We start from the raw sequence: 21776 nt of genomic DNA on the forward strand, positions 1-21776 counted from the left end.
CTGTTGTCAGAAATGTATGGGGTTAGGATTTGGGCTAAATCAACTGATACTGATGTACTTGTTTTCTGAAACCTGGCTCAGCAAGTCTGTTCTTGATAAGGATATTTGTATAAATGGTTACAATGTGTATCGCACTGATCGAGTTAAGAAAGGTGGGGGTGTGGCTATATATGTAAAGACTAAATTCCTTGTAAATGTGGCAAAGTCTGAAACTATTTGTAAACAGAATTTCTTTCTTTGAATCTTGAGGTTTCAAAGAGTCTCTCTATAACTGTGATTGGCTGTTATAGACCCCCCTCTGCTATCTGTGATACATTTTCTTCTCTGATGCACCTTATGTCTAAACTTCTTTACAGTGAAATTATCTTGATTGGTGATCTGAACTGGTGTTGGTTAAAGCTGGTGTCTGATGATTTTAAAATGTTTTGTAATTCTATGAGTCTTACCCAGTTGATTAACTCACCCACCCGCCCAAATCTCAATGTCCAGAGAAATTTACCCTGATTGATTTGATATTGACAAATGTTCCACATAAATATTTTGCGGTTGGTGGTTTTTGTAATGATTTAAGTGACCATTGTGCTATTGTTGCTGTTAGAAATACTAAAGATCCTAAGACAAAACCACGCTTTATTTGTAAGAGAAATGTTAAGAGTTTGATTGAGCAGGCTTTCTTTCATGATTTGTTTTATTTTGACTGGAGCAAGATTGAGCTTATTCCTGATGTGGAAACAGCCTGTAAATTCTTTCATTATGTTGTTTTCCAAATAGTAAACAAACATGCCCCATTCCACAGGTTCAGAGTTAAAGAGCAGGATAATCTATGGATTTCTTCTGAGCTGTCTTGTATTATTCACAAACGTAATCTAGCCTGGGATAAAGCAAGGAAATCGTGTTCTGATGCTGATTGGCTACGAAACAAGTGTTATTTTCTTCTCAGGAAGGCCAAGTCTGAATATTTTATGTCTGTTACCTGATAACCTGAATGATCCTAGAAAGTTTTGGAAGGCTATTAAGTGTATGTCTGGTAACAGTAATGGTAATGAATTACCATTGTGTATTGAAGGACTCAATATGACTGTATATGACAAAACTGAAACGCTGAATTGTTTCAATGAGCACTTTGTATCATCTGGTAGGCTGTTTGATTCAGTATCCTCTGTCTCTGTACAACCCTGCGTGGATGAACCAGTGAGAGTTCTAAGCCCTGAAATTCTTAGATCAGAGAAAGCCTGGAGGTCCCGATCTTCTTGATCCCTGCTGTTTAAAACGGGCAGGTGATTTCATAGCTGAACCACTTCCACTAATTCTATTTTATCAATGTACCAATCGGGCTTCAGGAAGAAGCATAGCACAATTACAGCAGCCATAAAGGTTTTAAATGATATCACTGAAGCCCTTGACAAAAAACAGCACCGTGTCTCACTTTTTATTGAACTCTCTATGGCTTTTGATACAGTTGATCATGCTAGGCAGATTGTCAAGCGTAGGTCTTTCAGAGCATGCAGTTGCATGGTTTGCTAACTATCTGTCTGATAGAACTCAGTGCACTCAATTCGATGGGCTCATGTCTGTTAAATTGTCTGTCTGTAATGATGTGCCCCAGGGCTCTGTACTTGGTCCCCTCTTATTCACTATTTATATCAATCATTTAGACAAAAATGTGCAAAATGCGCAACTTCACTTTTATGCTGACGATACTGTTATTAATTGTTGTGCCTCGTCTCCTTTGTCCAAAATCAGTCTGTAGGTTTGGAGTTTTGATCTGGAGTGAAGGTTATACTGTGGAGGGTAGCCTCCTGTTTATATCCCTGCCGAAAAATCCAAGGTTATCTAACTTCAAATCTATCTTTTTGTAAAAACATGCTGAAAAATGTGGGAGCTCACAAGCAGCTGTGTCTTTCTCTCTCTGGTCTCTGGTCAACGGGCTTGGAACCTCTAACCCTGGCAATTTGTGAAAATAAGCATTAAGCAGACCAAGTGAGAAGTCTTTTTTTATTGGAGACAATAAGATAGGTTCAAATTTAGCCAAGATAAAACTTAATTGCTATTTTGATATGTGAGGCTTATTTTATCGAATAGAAGTTTTATAATGCTTAGGTTGTTTTATGAGTGTACTGATATAGTTTCAAGTTTCAAGTTTTATTAGTTGTATGTATGGGATATCCATGTTACACTGTACATCGTCCAACGAAATGCTTACTTGCAGGTTCCTTCTTGACAATGCAACAACAATAAGAAATAATAAAAGATAAGAATATGAAGATAGTAAATGGCAGTAGAATAGTACAATACATTTTAGCATAGGTATAATACAGGAAGGCACAATTTATAGTCCAGTCTTTGCACTTGTATTGGGGAAGGGGGGATGGGTGGCAAGTGTGTAAATTGAGCAGTATAATAAAAGTCTGGTAGCAGCAGTGGTGCAAAAAGTACCCAATTCTCATACTTGAGTAAAAGTAAAGATACCATAATAGAAAATGACTCAAGTAAAAGTGAAAGTCACCCAATAAAATACTACTTGAGTAGAAGTCTAAAAGTATTTGGTTTTAAATACTTAAGTATCAAAAGTAAAAGTAAAAGTATAAATAATTTCAAAATCCTTATATGAAGCAAACCAGACGGCACCATTTTCTTATTTTTTTAAAAATGTATGATTAGGCACGGTTAGACTACAACATTTAGACATAATTTACAAATGAAGCATGTGTGTTTAATGAGTCCGCCAGATCAGAGGCAGTAGGGTTGACCAGGGTCAAGTGTTCTGTTGATAAGTGCATGAATTGGACCACTTTCCTGTGCTACTAAGCATTTTTATTTATTTATTTTTATTTAACTAGGCAAGTCAGTTAAGAACAAATTCTTATTTACAATGACGGCCTACCCCGGCCAAACCCTAACCTGGACGAGGCTGGGCTAATTGTGTGCCGCCCTAAGGGACTCCCAATCACGGCCGGTTGTGATACAGCCTGGAATCGAACGAGGGTCTGTAGTGGCGCCTCTAGCACTGAGATGAAAGGAATACTTTTGGTGTCAGGGAAAATGTATGGAGTAAAAAGTACAATATTTTCTTAACGAATGTAGTGAAGTAAAAGTAGTCAAAAATATATATAGTAAAGTTAAGTACAGATACCCCCAAAACCGACAAGAAGTACTTTAAAGTACTTTTACTTAAGTACTTTACACTACTGGGTAGGAGCAGTTGTGATGTGTGTGTAGCATGAATGTATATGTGTGTGTGTGTGTATGTCTGTGTGGGTGTGTGCATGATTGAGTGCATGTGTGCTAAGGTGTGGAGAATCAAAGCAGGTGGTCAGTCCAGTTCAAGTGTTCAGCCGTCTGATGGCTTGTATAGAAACTGTCTCTGAGCCTGTTGGTTTCAGACTTCATGCTCCGATATCGTCTGCCCAAAGGTAAGGGAAAGAACAGCTCGTGTGTGGGGTCCTTGATGATGCTGTGTGCCTTCCTCAGGCACTGCTTCGAGTAGATGTACTGGATTGGTGGGAGTGTGCTCCCAGTGATGTACCTACGACCGTGTGAATAGTGATGTAAATGGCATCTTCCGTGGATCTGTTGGAGCAGTAGGCACATTTGAGTGGGACCAGTGTGCCTGGCATACTGGCCTTGATGTGTGGCATGACCAGCCTTTTGAAGCACTTCATAATGACCAAGGTGAGCGCGACGGGCCGATAGACAAGTATTGTTGAAAATGAAATTAGGCCTGCCTTCTATAAGATTTAGAAGTCAGTTGTTTGTTCACGTTCTCTGTATTCTTCAAAAAAATGCCTTACTTTAGAGGCTGGTGGGAGAACCTATATGAGGACAGGCTTATTGTAATGGATGGAAGGGAATTAATGGAACGAAGTCAAACATGTGGTTTCCATATGTTTGATACCATTTCCTTTATTCTATTACAGCCATAACAATGAGCCCATCCTCCAACAGCTCCTCCCACCAGCCTCCTCTGTATGAGTTTCTCAGCAAAGAAAGCAGGCTTGCTTCCAGCACACGTCACTGAAAGACATAGAGGAAAAACAGTCAGGTGACAGCATCGACAAGAAGGGGCATTCTCCAAAGCTGTCTCGAGGTGTGTGTGTGTGTGTGTGGGGGGGGGGGGGTATGGTAGAGGGGATTCAATCAAATGCTATGTGCCACATGCTTTGTAAACAACAGGTGTAGACTAATAGTGAAATGCTTACTTACGGCCCTTCCCAATAACGCAGAGAGAAAAATTAAATAAAAAACACAAGGAATAAATACATAATGAGTAACAATATACACGGGGCTATATACACGGGGTACCAATACCAAGTCGATGTGCAGGGGTACTAGGTAGTCGAGGTAAATATGTACATATAGGCAACAGGATAGGCAATAAACAGTAGCAGTGTATGTGATGAGACAAGAGAGTTAGTGCAAAAAGGGTCAATGTAGATAGTCCGGGTAACTATTTAGCAGTCTTATGGCTTGGGGGTAGAAGCTGTAGAGGATCCTGTTGGTTCCAGACTTGGCGCATTGGTACCGCTTTCCGTGTGGTAGCAGAGATAACAGACACTTGGGTGTCTAAAGTCTTTGACAATTTGTAGAGCCTTCCTCTGACAACGCTTTGTATAGAGGTCCTGGATGGCAGGGACCTCAGCCCTAGTGATGTACTGGGCAGTACACACTACTCTCTGTAGCGCCTTGCGGTCGGATGCCAAGCAGTTGCCATACCAAGTGGTGATGCAGCCAGTCAAGATATGGTGCAGCTGTAGAACGTTTTGAGGATCTGAGGGCCCATGCCAAATCTTTTCAGCCTTATGAGGGGGAAGAGGCGTTGTCGTGCCTTGTTCACAATTGTGTTCGTCTGTGTGAATCAAATGAATTCCTTAGTGATGTGGACACTGAGGAATTGAAGCTCTCAACCTGCTCCACTACAGCCCTGTTGATGTAGATGGGGTGCGTGCTCGGTCCTCCGTTTCCTGTAGTCCACGATCAGTTCCTTTGTCTTGCTGATGTTAAGGGAGAGGTTGTTGTTCTGGCACCACACTGCCAGGTCCCTGACCTCCTCCCTATAGGCTGTCTCTTCGTGTAGGTTATCGGGACTACCAACGTCGTGAAGTCTGCCAAGTTAATGATGGTGTTGGAGTCGTGTGCGGTCATGTAGTCGTGGGTGAATAGGGAGTGCATGAGGTAACTATGCACGCCCCCGCGTTGAGGGTGTGTTGCTGCCCACCCTCACCACCTGGAGGCGGCCTGTCCAGAAGTTCAGGATCCAGGTTTGAGGGAGGTGTTCAGTCCCATGGACCTGAGCTTAGTGATGAGCTTGGAGGGCACTATGGTGTTGAACGCTGAGCTGTAGTTGCTGAACAGCATTCTCACATAGGTGTTCCTCTTGTCCAGATGGGAGAGGGCATTGTGGAGAGCAGTAGAGATTGAGTCATCTGTGGATCTTTTGGGGCTGTGTGGATTGGAGTGGGTCCGGGGTGTCTGGGATGATGGTGTTGATGTGAGCCATGACCAGCCTTTCAAAGCATTTCATGGCTACATACAGGTTACCTTGGTGTTCTTGGGCACAGGGACTGTTGGTCTGCTTGAAACATGTAGGTATTACAGACTGGGTCAGGGAGAGGTTGAAAATGTCAGATAAGACACTTGCCAGCTGGTACTATGGTCTTCTCTTAAGTCAGACATAGTGCTCCATTGTCCTCACACAAAACAGAACGGCAATGAAATGATAAACAGGCATTTGCAATCAGTAATTGGATAATATTAATATGCTTTGGATAATGTGCCTTCACATCTATTTATAAAAAAGTGATGATTATTTTAGTCTCGAGAGACTGTTATCTTGCTCGCAGCGTGGCCTTATTTGAATGAAGAAAATGGAGCACATGGTGTAATGTCACAGGACTAAAGCCTAGTGAAGGGTGTGATGCAGCAGAAGACATGGATTGAGGGTGATGTCCTCAAATAATTTGTGCATTGGAACATTACTAGGCTTGGACCTGGCTGTGTTCGCTCACCTACGGCAGTCAGACAGTTCTCAAAATCTCCATTCAGCTCCAGGTCAATAGCCTTTGCCACATCGACCTTACTGTACTTGGAGTACCTCTCAAACGCTGAGAGAAAGAGAGTGGGAAAGGATTATGTACTTGATTATACAGTATCAACCATGTGTTTGCACATGCAGTGTATGAAAAGGAAACCCCCCCCACACACATCTAGTATTAGTATTTGTGGTGCGTTGACCAAAAGTAACATTCTATGATTAAAAAAGAAGGTCCACACTCAGGTATTTGCAGTGAAAAAAATCTATGAAGTGTCTAAAAGGAATTCTGGACAAATGTTGCTTCGCCCAACTTCATCAACGGAAGGGTGTCAAAATTTTGCGGGCCGCATTCGGTCGTCACCGAGGTACCGGAAGGCCGCACTTAAAATCTATTATCTTTCCTCGCAGTCCCCAAAAATATGGTCCTATCTATGAGGTTTAGAATTTTCGATGCTCCCTGACTGTTTAGCTTTTGTTTCGATGACTGTTAGTAAGCTGGACAGAGTGAAGGGACTATGAATGTAGGTCCATTATCATTTGTACACAGTTTCGATATTGTTTTAGTCATTTAAACTGTTGACTAAGATTGTTTTTCCCCTAAATAAAATAACCCCCCCCAAAGCACCCGCAGGATTGAATGTGCTCGTGGGCCGTATGTTTGACACCTCTGGTCTAACTGATGACAAAAACAAAGCACACTATAGGGCTACGACATAATGAACAGGTGGTGAGAAAAGTAATAGTGTAAGCTTATTGGGCAATGTCTTATTTACCAAATGTGTATACATGTGCAGTGTGTGTATATTCACCTTGGCGGAGCTGAGGAGCACTTCTGGTGGTCAGAATGTCTATGAAGACGGAGCAGTCTGTTCCCTTCCTCTTCTCTCCAGCCTCATACAGGACCTATAGACAGATACAGTAGGCACGGGCATCACACACAAGGTTCGCATTACACAGTGACTCTTTGCGGTGCCCAACCTTGATTCTGACACTCTTCCATACCCTGGCATCACTGTCAGCAAGTTCCTGGTTCACCATGGTGTCCTCATTCCTAGTAGCCTACAGTATGCAAATGAGAGAGAGGGGGAGTGAGGTTAACTGTGCCAAACTATTTATCTTTAAACATGTTTAATAAACAAACAATAAAACACACACCTTGCAGAGTGAGAGCAGAGCATTCCTGAAGTCTGCGCCTGTGTCAGATTTGATGTCATCCTCTAGCTCCTTTTCGTTTTCTAGCAATGAAAAGGCCATGATTATTGGTTTGTTGTAAATATCACACACAGGACATTTACATAGACATATTTACATATTGCAGACACACCTCCCTTATAGACTTTCTTTATCTCTCTGATCTCCTTATTGGTCCTGGAGGCCAGAATCTCAACCAGAGTATCCTCGTCTGTGCCCAATCCCTGAGTGAGAAGGCGAGAGGGGATGGTGTGAACGGTCAACAAGGACAAAAGGGTCAGGTCACAAGTTGTAAAGCTGAGAAAGAGTCCAGGATCAGATAACACAAACAGAAAGTGCAGGGCAGTGTTAATTATGCCCAAAAGCAACAAAACAAACTGAAACATGGAGGGATTACCTGCACTTGTTCAATAACATCTAATTTTCAGGTCTACTTCTATACCAGACACCTCACACACACACACTGCACATCGTGAACTCTAAAGTACAGTAGATACTCGGCAGCACCGTCTCCTCACATATTAAAACAGTCCCACCCATTGTAAAAGTCCCACCTTTTTGCCTCTATTCTGAGTTTAGTGAGTGACTAGCTGCGTGCATGTTTACCTTCATGGCCAGTTTGAGCTGTTGGGCGTCATATTGGGCTGGCGTCTTGAGCAGAGCCAGAACCACATCCTCCAGGTCTCCCTTTAGGGCCGACTTCAGGGCAGTCTCCAGAGGCTGCAGAGAGAGGGGTGACACACTCTTCCACAGTCATACACAAGTGTGTGTGTGTTAAGCTGGAGTTTGCACGTTTTGCATCATTCCATTGGTCCTAAAGTGCAAACTCCACCCACCCACCGCCAGCCGCACATGCTAAACCAAACACAACTAGTGTGTTGGTAAGTGTGCGTGTGTCACATCATACCTTGCCTTTAGCGTTTTCGTAGGTAGCTTTGATCTGCTGTCTCTGGGCGTTGCTCCTCCTCACCAGCACATCAATGATGGTGTTCTCATCCACACCTGCATCACAAGATGGAGGGACTTGTTCAATAAGAAACGCTGTTGCGCATGTTGCCTAAGCCATGAGCCCTCATCTGTTTTTTTTACTAATACAAAATCTCTGTATGGCCCCGGCCTTACGGTGAGGCAACCCTGACTACTCACCAGCAACAAACAATGAAAACACGGACCCGGACATATTTACACTAGTGTTTTATACCGAATACAGGTTTAGTATCACGATACTTGATACTTAAACGATACTCAATACCAAAACGATACTCAATACCATGGATAACCGTGTGGCTCAGTTGGTAGCGCATAGCAGTTGCTACCAACTGAGCCAGAAAGGGAGAACAAAGTTTGAAAATGTATGCACCATTGAACAATAATTGGTGAAACTAAAATAACAAATAGAATGTCTTCTGTATGAAATGTCTTGCTAAAATAAAAAAGTAAATAACAGAAGAATATCTTCAATGTTCTTTATGCAAAACCATATCTGTGACTCAGTCATTTTTTGATACACAGTGTTAATTTGTTCATCTAGGGCCATAATTTTGGGTCAAATGACATTCATTAGGCCTATGATTCATTATAGCTAAATCAATTAATGTATTAAATTAATAGTTTAGTTTAAAAAAAATACATAAAAACACTGAAGCTCATTTCGAAAGCTTCTATATTGCAATAGTCTACTACACACCATAGAAATATAATGGATTTTACACAGCATACTACGATTACCAGAGTGCATTTCACTTCCCATGGTGCAATGCTCCGCCCAGGGCTGCTGGCTGTAGTAGTCAAAATATATTGCTGTCAAGTTATGAGTGCATTTCACATTACTTTTGGGTTGTAATCATATATTACAATGCTCACATGAATGCCATGCTGAATATATGTTCATGTCATTGTTACTCAAATTATTCCAATTTAGTTGCTCGTAGACTAACGTTACAATGCAAATGTCATGTGTAATATAGTTTTTTTAATGTTGTTGTGGAGCTAAACCTCCCTTGCACTGCTTTGTAACACCTTTTTCTTAGTTGTTTCAGTAGGCTGGCCCTCATCTGCTCTGTAAGCAGTCTTCCAATAGTTTGCTTCTGCAGCCAGTTTTGTCAACAAGCTGCAGGCATGGAGGTATGATGTTTCTGTTATAAGAAGCCATGCTGTCAGCATTTTCACTTTCTCCCTCGTTTTCTTCTCAAAAGTGGCTCACACTGTGTCAGCTGCATGTGCAAATAGCCTGGTTAGCTACTGCCCCCTTGAGAAGTTTCAGACAAATTACAAGACGGACTCGATACTCTCAATCCATATATAACGTGAGACACATTTGACAGTACTGAAAGTAACAAACATTCTAGTACCAAACTAGTATCGAAAAAGTCCCGAAGTGTCGGTACACTGTCCAACACTACACACATGCTCACATTTCCTCTCATAACATTTCCTCTCATTTCCTCTCCCCCCTATGCTGTCTCATGTTACACACAGAGAGTTATGTTCACCTGAGCTGCTCTGCTATGAACAGTTCGGTAGTACCAGCAAAATAAGTAGTGGGGGTACACCGAACGGTGAAACATGACAATCACAATAATTTAAACATACAGTGCATTTTGGTCTGAGACTCAGGTGCATCCTGTTTCGATTGATCATTCTTGAGATGCTTTTACAAAAGGTGCATCCTGTTTCCTCTCAGAATGCCCCCCTATGCTGCCTCATGTTACACACAGAGAGTTATGTTCACCTGAGCTGCTCTGCTATGAACGGTTTGGTAATACCAGCAAAATAAATAGTGGGGGTATGCCGTACCGGTGAAACATGACAATCACAATAATTTAAGCATACAGTGCATTTTGGTCTGAGACTCAGGTGCATCCTGTTTTGATTGATCATTCTTGAGATGTTTTTACAAAAACTGTTGTGTAGCCTAAACGTGTAATTTCTTTCAGCGACATAAAAGCTGACAGTATTTCATTTTCAACCACATAAAATATGCATACAAGATAAACTGAAATACTATCAGAAACATGTTGGATCTGTTTCACAACTTTTCATTAATTTAAACTGGCCAGAAAAAAAGCCACTGCTTGAAGAAAAAAAATAAGCAAACACGTTTGGTGTTCGCCAAAAGGCATGTGGGAGACTCCCCAAACATATGGAAGAAGGTACTCTGGTTAGATGAGACAAACATTTAGATTTTTGGCCATCAAGGAAAAAGCTATGTCTGGCGCAAACCCAACACCTCTCATCACTCTGAGAACACATCCCCACAGTGAAGCATGGTGGTGGCAGCATCATGCTGTGGGTATGTTTTTCATCGACGGGGACTGGGAAACTGGTCAGAATTGAAGGAATGATGGATGGTGCTTAATACAAGGAAATTCTTGAGGGGAACCTGTTTCAGTCTTCAAGAGATTTGAGACTGGGACGGAGGTTCACCTTCCAGCATGACAATGACCCAAAGCATACTGCTAAAGCAACACTCGAGTGGTTTAAGGGGAAACATTTAAGTGTCTTGGAATGGCCTAGTCAAATCCCAGACCTCAATCCAATTGAGAATCTGTGGTATGACTTAAAGATTGCTGTACACCAGCATAACACATCCAACTTGAAGGAGCTGGAACAGTTTTGCCTTGAAGAATGGGCAAAAATCCCAGTGGCTAGATGTGCCAAGCTTATAGAGACATACCCCAAGAGACTTGCAGCTGTAATTGCTTCAAAAGGTGTCTCTACAAAGTATTGACTTTGGGGAGAGGGGGTGAATAGTTATGCACGCTCAAGTTCTGTTTTTTTTGGTCTTATTGCTTGTTAGTTTCACAATAAAAAATATTTTGCATCATCAAAGTGGTAGGCATGTTGTGTAAATCAAATGATACAAACCCCCCAAAAATCTATTTTCATTCCAGGTTGTAAGGCAACAAAATAGGAAAAATGCCAAGGGGGGTGAATACTTTCGCAAGCCACTGTAGTACGCAACACAGACTTGCCAAAAGCCCTGAGTGATGCCAACTTTCATGTAGGGATCAGGTCTTTTTCAGACCTGTTTCATCAGAACACAAATACACTGAAATCCTTTCAAGAGGCTCTGGAGTAAATTCAATGTGACAAGATCAATTACATATTCAAATTAGACACGTCATTTCCTCATTCACTTCCAAGGGGAGGTTTATAGCTCAGCCGTTGTGTTGAACACTGTGCAATGTTTAATAGTGAGAATGGCAGAATGGGGAACTTACTAAATGACTGAGAGTTTGACTGTGTGATATTAGGTTGCTTCTTGTGTAAATATTTTCCGTCTGGATTTTAATGATTTGTATCCTTCTTGCAACAGCACAATCCATCAAAGGCAAAATCTCCCATATCTATAGGCTCTTATCTGAGAATGTGGCTCCTCCTTTACTCCTTTGAAAATAATCTGGGAAAGGACCTTTGACTAACAGCTCCTCTACTAACATGAAAATGAAAGAATCGAATTACACATTTTTGTACATATTATATTACACTCCAGTTAGACTCCATATAATGAATACTTTAAAATACTTTACATTTCTGTGGACACAGAAATGTTTCCTGGTACGGGGACCTCCTGTCTACTTTCACCCCTAGCTATGTAACACCCACATATACTTTGTTGAGTGCATGCGTGTGTGTGTGTGTGTATGTCAATCTCACCCTTGACATTGATGGCCTTATCCAAGATGAGTACATTCCTTTCGACATTGAAATTTGGGTCAGGAGTCACAGTGCCCTGACTGGGTAAGGTCTGAGAAAGAGAGAGAGAGGGAGAACACTTAGCTGCCATGCAGTTAATTAATGTATACCTTCACAAAATCCAGAACAGTAGTATAGAAGCAAAGGAAGGAACAGCACATACAAAGAATATGTTAACAGGAGGAAAGAGCAGGAATTGTGCAGTTTTTCCACCGGTTTCAACAGTTTCTGAAGGGAAGGGCTCCTACTCCTGAATTCCTTCTATGAGTCACAAGACTCCCATTATTTTGTATCTGACTCTTTCTTTATCCTCAACAGCCATTACTTTTCTCTGTCCTCCCTCCCCGTCCCCAGTCCCCCTCCTGTCTATCCGGCTACAAAAGTAGAAACACCGCCTGGTAAGTTTTTCCACACATTTAAATATTTTTTAATTTTGTATTTAACCTTTATTTAACTAGGCAAGTCAGTTAAGAACAAATTCTTATTTACAATGACGGCCTACACCGGCAAAACCCGGACGACGCTGGGCCAATTGTGCCCTGCGGGACTCCCAATCACGGCCGGATCTGATACAGCCTGGATTCGAACAAGGGTGTCTGTAGTGACGCCTCTAGCACTGAGATGCAGTGCCTTAGACCGCTGCACCACTCGGGAGCCCATGCGTTCCACAAGAAGGGAAAAAAGAGCAGATTTGTGGCGTTCCCTCTAGAAAGTGGAGCAGAACCCTACCGAGTCATCGGGCAGGCCCAGATAGATGGTCTGCTGCAAGAAGGCTGCGATGAATGACATGGTGGTACGGGTCTGAAGAGAGAGGAATAGGGGGATTCAGTAATAACCACAGTATTAATAATATCCTTTGTATTGAACATCAAGGCCTTTTGCATTTCTGAGTGTGAAATGGAGAGATGAAAGGCTCTTTGTTGCCAGAATATGCTACAGTACAAGACCAGTGCACCATATTTGGGCAAATTACATTTCAGTAGACTCACCCCCAACACAACCTCATTCAATGTGGTACAAACATTTAGTTATTTTCCTATGACTGCCACTTACATAGGATAATCATCATTACATAGAGTAAAAGTAAACATGCCTAGAACAAGTGGATATAATTCATGTTTATGATGCTGCACAGATTATTTATTTGTCACTGCAGAACAAATTGCCCCCATCTATTTCACAATGGTATGGCAAAACCACACCTACAACAGGAATCATGTAGAACTCGCCCAAAACTTTAACCGTTTCATCACTTTTGCTCAATTAGTTCACAATGGCTTTCAAGACATGACAGGATCAGCTACATCGAATAATTAATCAAAATAATAATTAAATGTCACTACTACGCCCAGCCACACACACACTTTGGCTACCTAAGCGACTTGAGTGACAAACAAACAAGGATGCAGGCTACATATGGTAAAGTTCCTTGGTAACTAGGCTGTATTTAGAATGTAGGCTATTCATACAGCGGGAAGTTTAGAAAATAAAATTAAAAAAACGCGGAAATATCACATTTACATTCATTTAGTATTCAGACCCTTTACTCAGTACTTTGTTGAAGCACCTTTGGCAGTGTTTACAGCCTCGAGTCTTCTTGGGTATGACGCTACAAGCTTGGCACACCTTTATTTGTGGAGTTTCTCCCATTTTTCTCTGCAGATCCCCTCAAGCTCTGTCAGGTTGGATGGGGAGCGTCACTGCATAGCTATTTTCAGGTCTCTCCAGAGTTGTTCGACCGGGTTCAAGTCTAGGCTCTGGCTGGATCACTCAAGGACATTCAGAGACTTGTCCCGAAGCCACTCCAGCGTTGTCTTGGCTGTGTGCTTAGGGCCATTGCCCTGTTGGAAAGTGAACCATCGCCCTCGCTCTAAAACAGGTTTTCATCAAGGATCATTCTGTACTTTGCTCTGTTCATCTTTCCCTCGATCATGACTAGTCTCCTAGTCCCTGCCGCTGAAAAACATCCCCACAGGATGATGCTGCCACCACCATGCTTCACAGTAGGGATGGTGCCAGGTTTCCTCCAGACATGATGCTTGGCATTCAGGCCAAAGACCAGAGAATCTTGTTTTCTCACGTCCCTAGACTAAGGCCAATCTCCTCCGATTGCTCATGATGGAGGCCACTGTGTTCTTGGGGACCTTCAATGCTGCAGACATTTTTTGTACCCTTGCCCAGATCTGTGCCTCGACACAATTCTGTCTCGGAGCTCTACGGACAATTCCTTCTACGTCATGGCTTCGTTTTTGCTCTGACATGCACTGTCAACTGTGGGACCTTATATAGAAAGGTGTGTGCCTTTCCAAATCATGTCCAATCAATTTAATTTACCACAGGTGGAATCCAATCAAGTTGTAGAGACATCTCAAGGATGATCAATGGAATCAGGGCATACCTGAGTTTAATTTAGAGTATCATCGCAAAGGGTCTGATACTTACGTAAATAAAGTATTTTGGGTTTTTTTCTTCTAAAGACCTGTTTTCGCTTTGTCATTATGGGGTATTGTGTGTAGATTGATGCGGAAAAACATGTATTTAATCAATTTTAGAATAAGGTTGTAACGTAACAAAATGCAGAAAAAGTCAAGTGGTCTGAACACTTTCGAATGCACTGTATATATTGTTCTTAAAAGTTAGTTGTAACTATTGTTGTATGCTGCCTTTCTGTATAGCTGTACTGTAATATGTAGCATATATATAGGTAGCATATACATTTTCATACAGTCCTTCCCTTTTTAATAGCCTTGTTGTTCTAGCGGGACACAAGCCGACAACATCCGGTGAAATTGGAGGGCACGCAATTCAAACGAATAATCGTAATATTAAACATTCATGAACATACAAGTATCTTATATCATTTAAAAGCTTAATCTAACTGCGGTGTCCGATTTCAAAAAGGCTTTACGGCGAAAGCATACCATGCGATTGTCTGAGGACGGCGCACCACATCAACATATTTTTCAACCAGCATAGGCTTCACTAAATCACAAATAGAGATTAAATAAATCACTTACTTTTGAAGATCTTCCTCTGTTTGCAATCCCAAGGGTCCCGGCTACAACATGAATGGTCGTTTTGTTAGATAAAATCCTTCTTTATATCCCAAAAAGTCGGTTTAGTTGGCGCCATCGATTTCAGTAATCCACTCGTTCAACATGCAGACAAAGGAGTCCAAAAACCTATTATTTTATGTACTATATCTTACATGGTTAGCCCAGGAAATCTCAAGTGTTATTACATACAGCCGGGAAGAACTATTGGATATAAAAGCGATGACAACTTACCAACATTACGACCAGGAATGCGTCTTAACCGAAGCGGATCCTTTGTTCTGACCTCCTCCCTGGACATGGGATCTTATCCCAGAGGCCGACCCAAAACAACGCGGTCGCCGCAGGAGAGGCAGAGGCCTACTGGTCAGACTCAGAAGGCGAGCACACCATCCACCGCTCCCGAGCATATTACTCGCCAATGTCCAATCTCTAGATAACAAGGTGGACAAAATTTGGGCACGAGTTGCCTTCCGGAGAGACATCAGAGATAGTAACATTCTCTGTTTCAAGGAAACATGGCTCACTCGGGATATGTTGTCAGAGTTGGTACAGCCACCTGGTTTCCTCATGCATCGCGCCGACAAAAACAAACATCTCTCGGTAAGAAGAAGGGCGGGGGTGTATGCCTTATGATTAATTACTCATGGTGTAATCACAACAACATACAGGAACTTAAGTCCTTTTGTTCACCTGACCTAGAATTCCTTACAATCAAATGCCGACCGCATTATCTTCCAAGAGAATTCTCTTTGATTATAGTCACAACCGTGTATATCCCCCCCAAACAGATACCTCGTCGGCCCTGAAAGAACTTCACTGGACTCTATGTAAACTGGAAACCATACATCCTGAGGCTGCATTTATTGTAGCCGGGGATTTTAACAAAGCTAACCTGAGAACGAAACTTCCTAAATTCTATCAGCATATCGAATGCGCGACACGGGCTGCTAGCATTCTGGATCATTGCTACTCTAACTTCCGCGATGCATACAAAGCCCCCCCGCCCTGCCTTCGGCAAATCTGACTCCATTTTGTTTCTCACAGCCTATAGACAGAAACTAAACAAGAAACGCCCATGCTCAGGTCTGTCCAAAGCTGGTCTGACCAATCGGATTCCACGCTTCAGGATTGCTTCGATCACGTGGACTGGGATATGTTCCGGATAGCCTCAGACAGCAACATTGATGTATACGCTGACTTGGTGAGCAAGTTTATTAGCAAGTGTATCGGAGATGTCGTACCCACTTGTGACAATTAAAACATTTCCTAACCAGAAACCGTGGATTGATGGCAGCATTTGCGCAAAACTGAAAGCACGAACCACTGCTTTTAATCATGGCAATGCGACTGGAAACATGACCGAATACAAACAGTGCAGCTATTCCCTCCGCAAGGCAATCAAACAAGAAAAGCATCAGTATAGAGACAAAGTAGAGTCGCAATTCAATGGCTCAAACACAAGACATATGTGACAGGGTCTACAATCAATCATGGATTACAAAAAGAAAATCAGCCCTCTCGCCGACATCGACATCTTGCTCCCAGACAAATTAAACAACTTCTTTGCTCACTTTGAGGACAATACAGTGCCACTGACACGGCCCGCTACCAAAGCCTGTGGGCTCTCCTCCTCTGTGGCCAACGTGAGTAAAATATATAAACGTGTTAACCCTCGTAAGGCTGCTGGCCCAGACGGCATCCCTAGCCGCGGGCCTCAGAGCATGCGCAGATCAGCTGGCTGGTGTGTTTATGGACATATTCAATCAATCCCTATCCCAGTCTGTTGTCCCCATATGCTTCAAGATGGCCACCATTGTTCCTGTTCCCAAGAAAGCTAAGGTAACTGAACTAAATGACTATCGCCTCATTGCACTCACTTCTGTCATCATGAAGTGATTTGAGAGACTAGTCAAGGAGCATATCACCTCCACCCTACCTGATACCCTAGACCCACTCCAATTTGCTTACCGCCCCAACAGGTCCACTGACGATGCAATCGCCATCACACTGCACACTGCCCTATCCCATCTGGACAAGAGGGATACTTATGTAAGAAAGCTGTTCATTGACTACAGCTCAGCATTTAATACCATAGTACCCTCCAAACTCGTCATTAAGCTCAAGACCCTGGGTCTCGACCCCACCCTCTGCAACTGGGTCGTGGACTTTCTGACGGGCTGCCCCCAGGTGGTGAAGGTAGGAAACAACATCTCCACCCTGCTGATCCTCAACACTGGGGCCCCACAAGGGTGTGTTCTCAGCCTTCTCCTGTACTCCCTGTTCACCCATGACTGCGTGGCCATGCACGCTTCCAACTTAATCATCAAGTTTGCAGACGACACTACAGTGGTAGGCTTGATTACCAACAACGATGAGACGGCCTACAGGGAGGAGGTGATGGACCTCGGAGTGTGGTGTCAGGAAAATAACCTCTCACTCAACTCACTCACTCAGTCAACAAAACAAAGGTTTTGATCGTGGACTTCAGGAAACAGCAGCGGGAGCACCCCCCATCCACATCGACAGGACAGTAGTGGAGAAGGTGGAAGGTTTTAATTTCCTCGGCGTACACATCACGGACAAACTGAAATGATCCACCCACACAGACAGCGTGGTGAAGAAGGCGCAGCAGCGCCTCTTCAACCTCAGGAGGCTGAAGAAATTTGACTTGTCATCGAAAACGCTCACAAACTTTTACAGATGCAGAATCGAGAGCATCCTGTCGGGCTGTATCACCGCCTGGTACGGGAACTGCACCCCCCTCAACCGCAAGGCTCTCCAGAAGGTAGTGCGGTCTGCACAACACATCACCAGGGGCAAAATACCTGTCCTCCAGGACACCTACAGCCCCCGATGTCACAGGAAGGCCAAAAAGATCATCAAGGACAACAACCACCAGAGCCACTGCCTGTTCACCCCGCCATCATCCAGAAGGCGAGGTCAGTACAGGTGCATCAAAGCTGGAACCGAGAGACTGAAAAACAGCTTCTATCTCAAGGTCATCAGACTGTTAAACAGCCATTACTAACATAGAGAGGCTGCTGTCAACATACAGACTCAAATCTCTGGCCACTTTAATAAATGGACTTAATAAAGGTATCACTAGTCACTTTAAACAACGCCACTTTAATAATGTTTACATATCCTACATTTCTCATCTCATATGCACAGTTGAAGTCAGAGGTTTACATACACTTAGGTTGGAGTCATTAAAACTAGTTTTTCAACCACTCCACAAATTTCTTGTTAACAAACTGTAGTTTTGGCAAATCGGTTAGGGCATCTGCTTTGTGCATGACACAGATAATATTTCCAACAATTGTTTACAGACAGATTATTTAACTTATAATTCACTGTATCACAATTCCAGTGGGTCAGAGGTTTACGTACACTAAGTTGACTGTGCCTTTAAACAGCTTGGAAAATTTCAGAAAATGATGTCATGGCTTCAGAAGTTTCTAATAGGCTAATTGAAATTTTCAGTCAATTGGAGATGTACCTGTGGATGTATTTCAAGGCCTACCTTCAAACTCAGTGCCTCTTTGCTTGACATCATGGGAAAATCAAAAGAAATCAGCCAAGACACCAGAAAATAATTGTAGACCTCCACAAGTCTGGTTAATCCTTGGGAGCAACTTCCAAATGCCTGAAGGTACCACGTTCATCTGTACAAATAATAGTAAGCAAGTATAAACACCATGGGACAACGCAGCCGTCATACCGCTCAGGAAGGAGACGCGTTCTTGTCTCCTAGAGATTAACATACTTTGGTGTGAAAAGTGCAAATCAATCCCAGAACAACAGCAAAGGACCTTGTGAAGATGCTGGAGGAAACAGGTACAAAAGTATCTATATCCACAGTAAAACAAGTCCTATATCGACATAATCTGAAAGGCCGCTCAGCAAGGACGAAGCCACTACTCCAAAACCGCCATAAAAAAGCCAGACTATGGTTTGCAACTGCACATGGGGACAAAGATCATTCTTTTTGGAGAAATGTCCTCTGGTCTGCTGAAACAAAAATAGAACTGTTTGGCCATAATGACCATCGTTATGTTTGGAGGAAAAAGGGGGAGGCTTGCAAGCCGAAGAACACCATCCCAACCGTGGCAGCATCATGATCTGGGGGTGCTTTGCTGTAGGAGGGACTGGTGCACTTCATAAAATAGATGGCATCGTGAGGCAGGAAAATTATGTGGATATATTGATCCACTATCCATTATGTGGATACATCTCAAGACATCAGTCAGGAAGTTAAAGCTTGGTAGCGAATGGGTCTTCCAAATGGATAATGACCCCAAGTATACTTCCAAAGTTGTGGCAAAATGGCTTAAGGACAACAAAGTCAAGGTATTGGAGGTCCATCACAAAGCATAGATGTCAATCCTATAGAAAATCTGTGGGCAGAACTGAAAAAGCGTGTGCGAGCAAGGAGGCCTACAAACCTGACTCAGTTACACCAGCTCTGTCAGGAGGAATGGGTCAAAATTCACCCAACTTATTGTGTGAAGCTTGTGGAAGGCTAAACATTTCAATGTTTGACCCAAGTTAAACAATTTAAAGGCAATGATACCAAATACTAATTGAGTGTACGTAAACTTCTGACCCACTGGGAATGTGATGAAAGAAATAAAAGGTGAAATAAATCAATCTATCTGCTATTATTCTGACATTTCACATTCTTAAAATAAAGTGGTGATCCTAACTGACCTAAGACAGGGGATTTTACATTTTAAATGTCTGGAATTGTGAAAAACTTGTTCTTGTTCTGTTTTGGAGCCTTTTTCTGGGCGAAAGGTTCATGTTTTTATGTGTGTATGTGACCAGTACGACCATACATCATATGGGCTGACAGTCAAAGGTGCTTGCTTGTCCAACTTGGGGGAACTGTGGAGCTACGGTTAGAGGAAGTATGTCTGGTTCCTGTCATTCTGGCCCCTGTGGTCCTCACTCAGTTGGGTCAGACTCACACACACACACACATACATCGGGTCAAGTGTTTTGCAGATGCTTGTATGGGGTAGCTTGACTATATAAATGTTCCTGTACTTTCTGTACAGGAGGCTCTTACTCTATCTCACCTGCAGGGGTGGGGCGACCAGCCTCCTTCTTATAATACGTTTAAAAATATTATTAATACCTTGATTGATTATTGATTTTGCCTCTCCTCATTATTAGTTAATGGTAGAATTTCCACCACACGTTCAACATGGGAAATAGTTTGCAAACTTTGGCTAATGTTAGCTAACATATTCCATTTGTTTCGTGTTAGCCGCGACCGTTCACTAACGTTAGCTAACAGTCTGAGAACATAGTGTGTGGTGAACATAAGTGTCTATTACGGGTCTAAACTGCCGCTAAAAATAATCAAGTGGCCATATAGACTTTCTACTATATTTAGTAGGAATTGCTAAATCGTTTTCAGTTTGAATATTGTCGCTAAAAAGCCACTGTAATCCTTACAAAAAGTAACTGTTTGATGTTTCACCGAAACATTTTGGAATGTTCATTCAAATAGTTCAACTGAAATTGTTACTCTGGTAACATGTTTGCTGGAGACAGAAGAAGCTTGTTGAACTCACCACTGGTATTGTGATGCAATAATCTCCATGGTAATGTAGAATGATAATTCAAATGATGTTAACGTATGTGGCTCATGCAATGGAATGTATTTTTTGTAATGTCATTTGAGTTGAATCAATGAATCACAGCACATATTTTAGCACATATTTTAGTTCCTGTTTTGCTACTATGGGTACACTCGCAATGGCCGCCAGTCCACCCATTATGCCATCATTAACTTGAATGGGGATCCATGTTCTATTAATTATATTTCTATGGCAGCACATGCAGTCAAGAGAAAAGGAGAGAAGAACATTGGCGGCAAAAACATTTTTTTTTTTTTTGGTATTCAAACAGTTATTAAGGTGACAACGGTCATTTTTCTGTCCAACCTTAATCCCAAATTCTATGACCGTAACAGCCCTTTGCGCCTTTGAACCGTGCTACCACCTGGGTGTGAGCCAGGTGCCCCACTCTGGCCGACAGCGAAGTCGACTCAAAACAAAAGGGTTCAGCACGTGGAATAATGAGTAGGATTCTGTGTTTTCACATGCAAAAGTGATTGATTTTGATACAAACGCTTTATCTGCCTTCCCAATTAAAAATAGTTTGAAAATTCTAACACATGCATGTATGATGCATCATACATGCATCATTGTTGACAATATGACCACCCGGTGCAGATTACTGTTCGATTTGATCAGGGTGCGCATCCCTCACTGTCTTCACCCGGTCACGTGACGGGCCATATCCCAGTGCAACGCAGGGCAGCTTAATCGAATCCCCTCATTGGCTGTCCATCATCCTTGACTCTAGCAGGCAACCTGCAAAAACCGCCCACTGATCTACCTGGCCACAACTGTTATGTCATCTCAGGTCTATGGTGTATAAAAAACCAAACACGCCTGGTTATCTTTGCTGTATTATCCTTGACTATGTGAGCAGTGATTCCTCAATAGATCCTCCTTTGACGCTGGCAGTAAAGCGCACCTCTAGGGTGTGGTTTGCTAGTTACCTCCTGCGATTGTCAAGGCAACATGACTGTCTGGGACCTGATGCTACCTGTAAGCTACTGTCCAACTTGAATAAACTGTCCATGCTTTATACAATGGAGATGTTTAGACAAGTTACTCAGAAAGATTAGGATACAACCTCTCCAAAGCATGCACTTATTATATTCTGCCTATTTCATCATCAAAAGAACTTGGTCACTTGTGTCATAGCTTAATCAACTTCAT

At 42.4% G+C, this 21776-nt stretch overlaps 1 protein-coding gene across 1 annotated transcript; it reads right to left on the minus strand.

The window, feature by feature from the left end:
• Positions 1-5861: 5861 nt before the first annotated feature.
• On the minus strand, positions 5862-8526 carry LOC115199576 (annexin A1-like). Its single transcript, XM_029761911.1, has 7 exons — positions 8493-8526; positions 8130-8263; positions 7829-7942; positions 7294-7446; positions 7034-7090; positions 6841-6934; positions 5862-6101 (listed from the first exon to the last, which is right to left on the minus strand). The coding sequence occupies exons 1-7, from the start codon at positions 8524-8526 to the stop codon at positions 5893-5895; spliced, it is 795 nt and encodes a 264-aa protein (XP_029617771.1). The 3' UTR covers positions 5862-5892.
• Positions 8527-21776: the final 13250 nt, after the last annotated feature.

This window comes from Salmo trutta, chromosome 9 (genome assembly GCF_901001165.1).
Source record: "Salmo trutta chromosome 9, fSalTru1.1, whole genome shotgun sequence".
Lineage (NCBI taxonomy): Eukaryota > Metazoa > Chordata > Actinopteri > Salmoniformes > Salmonidae > Salmo > Salmo trutta.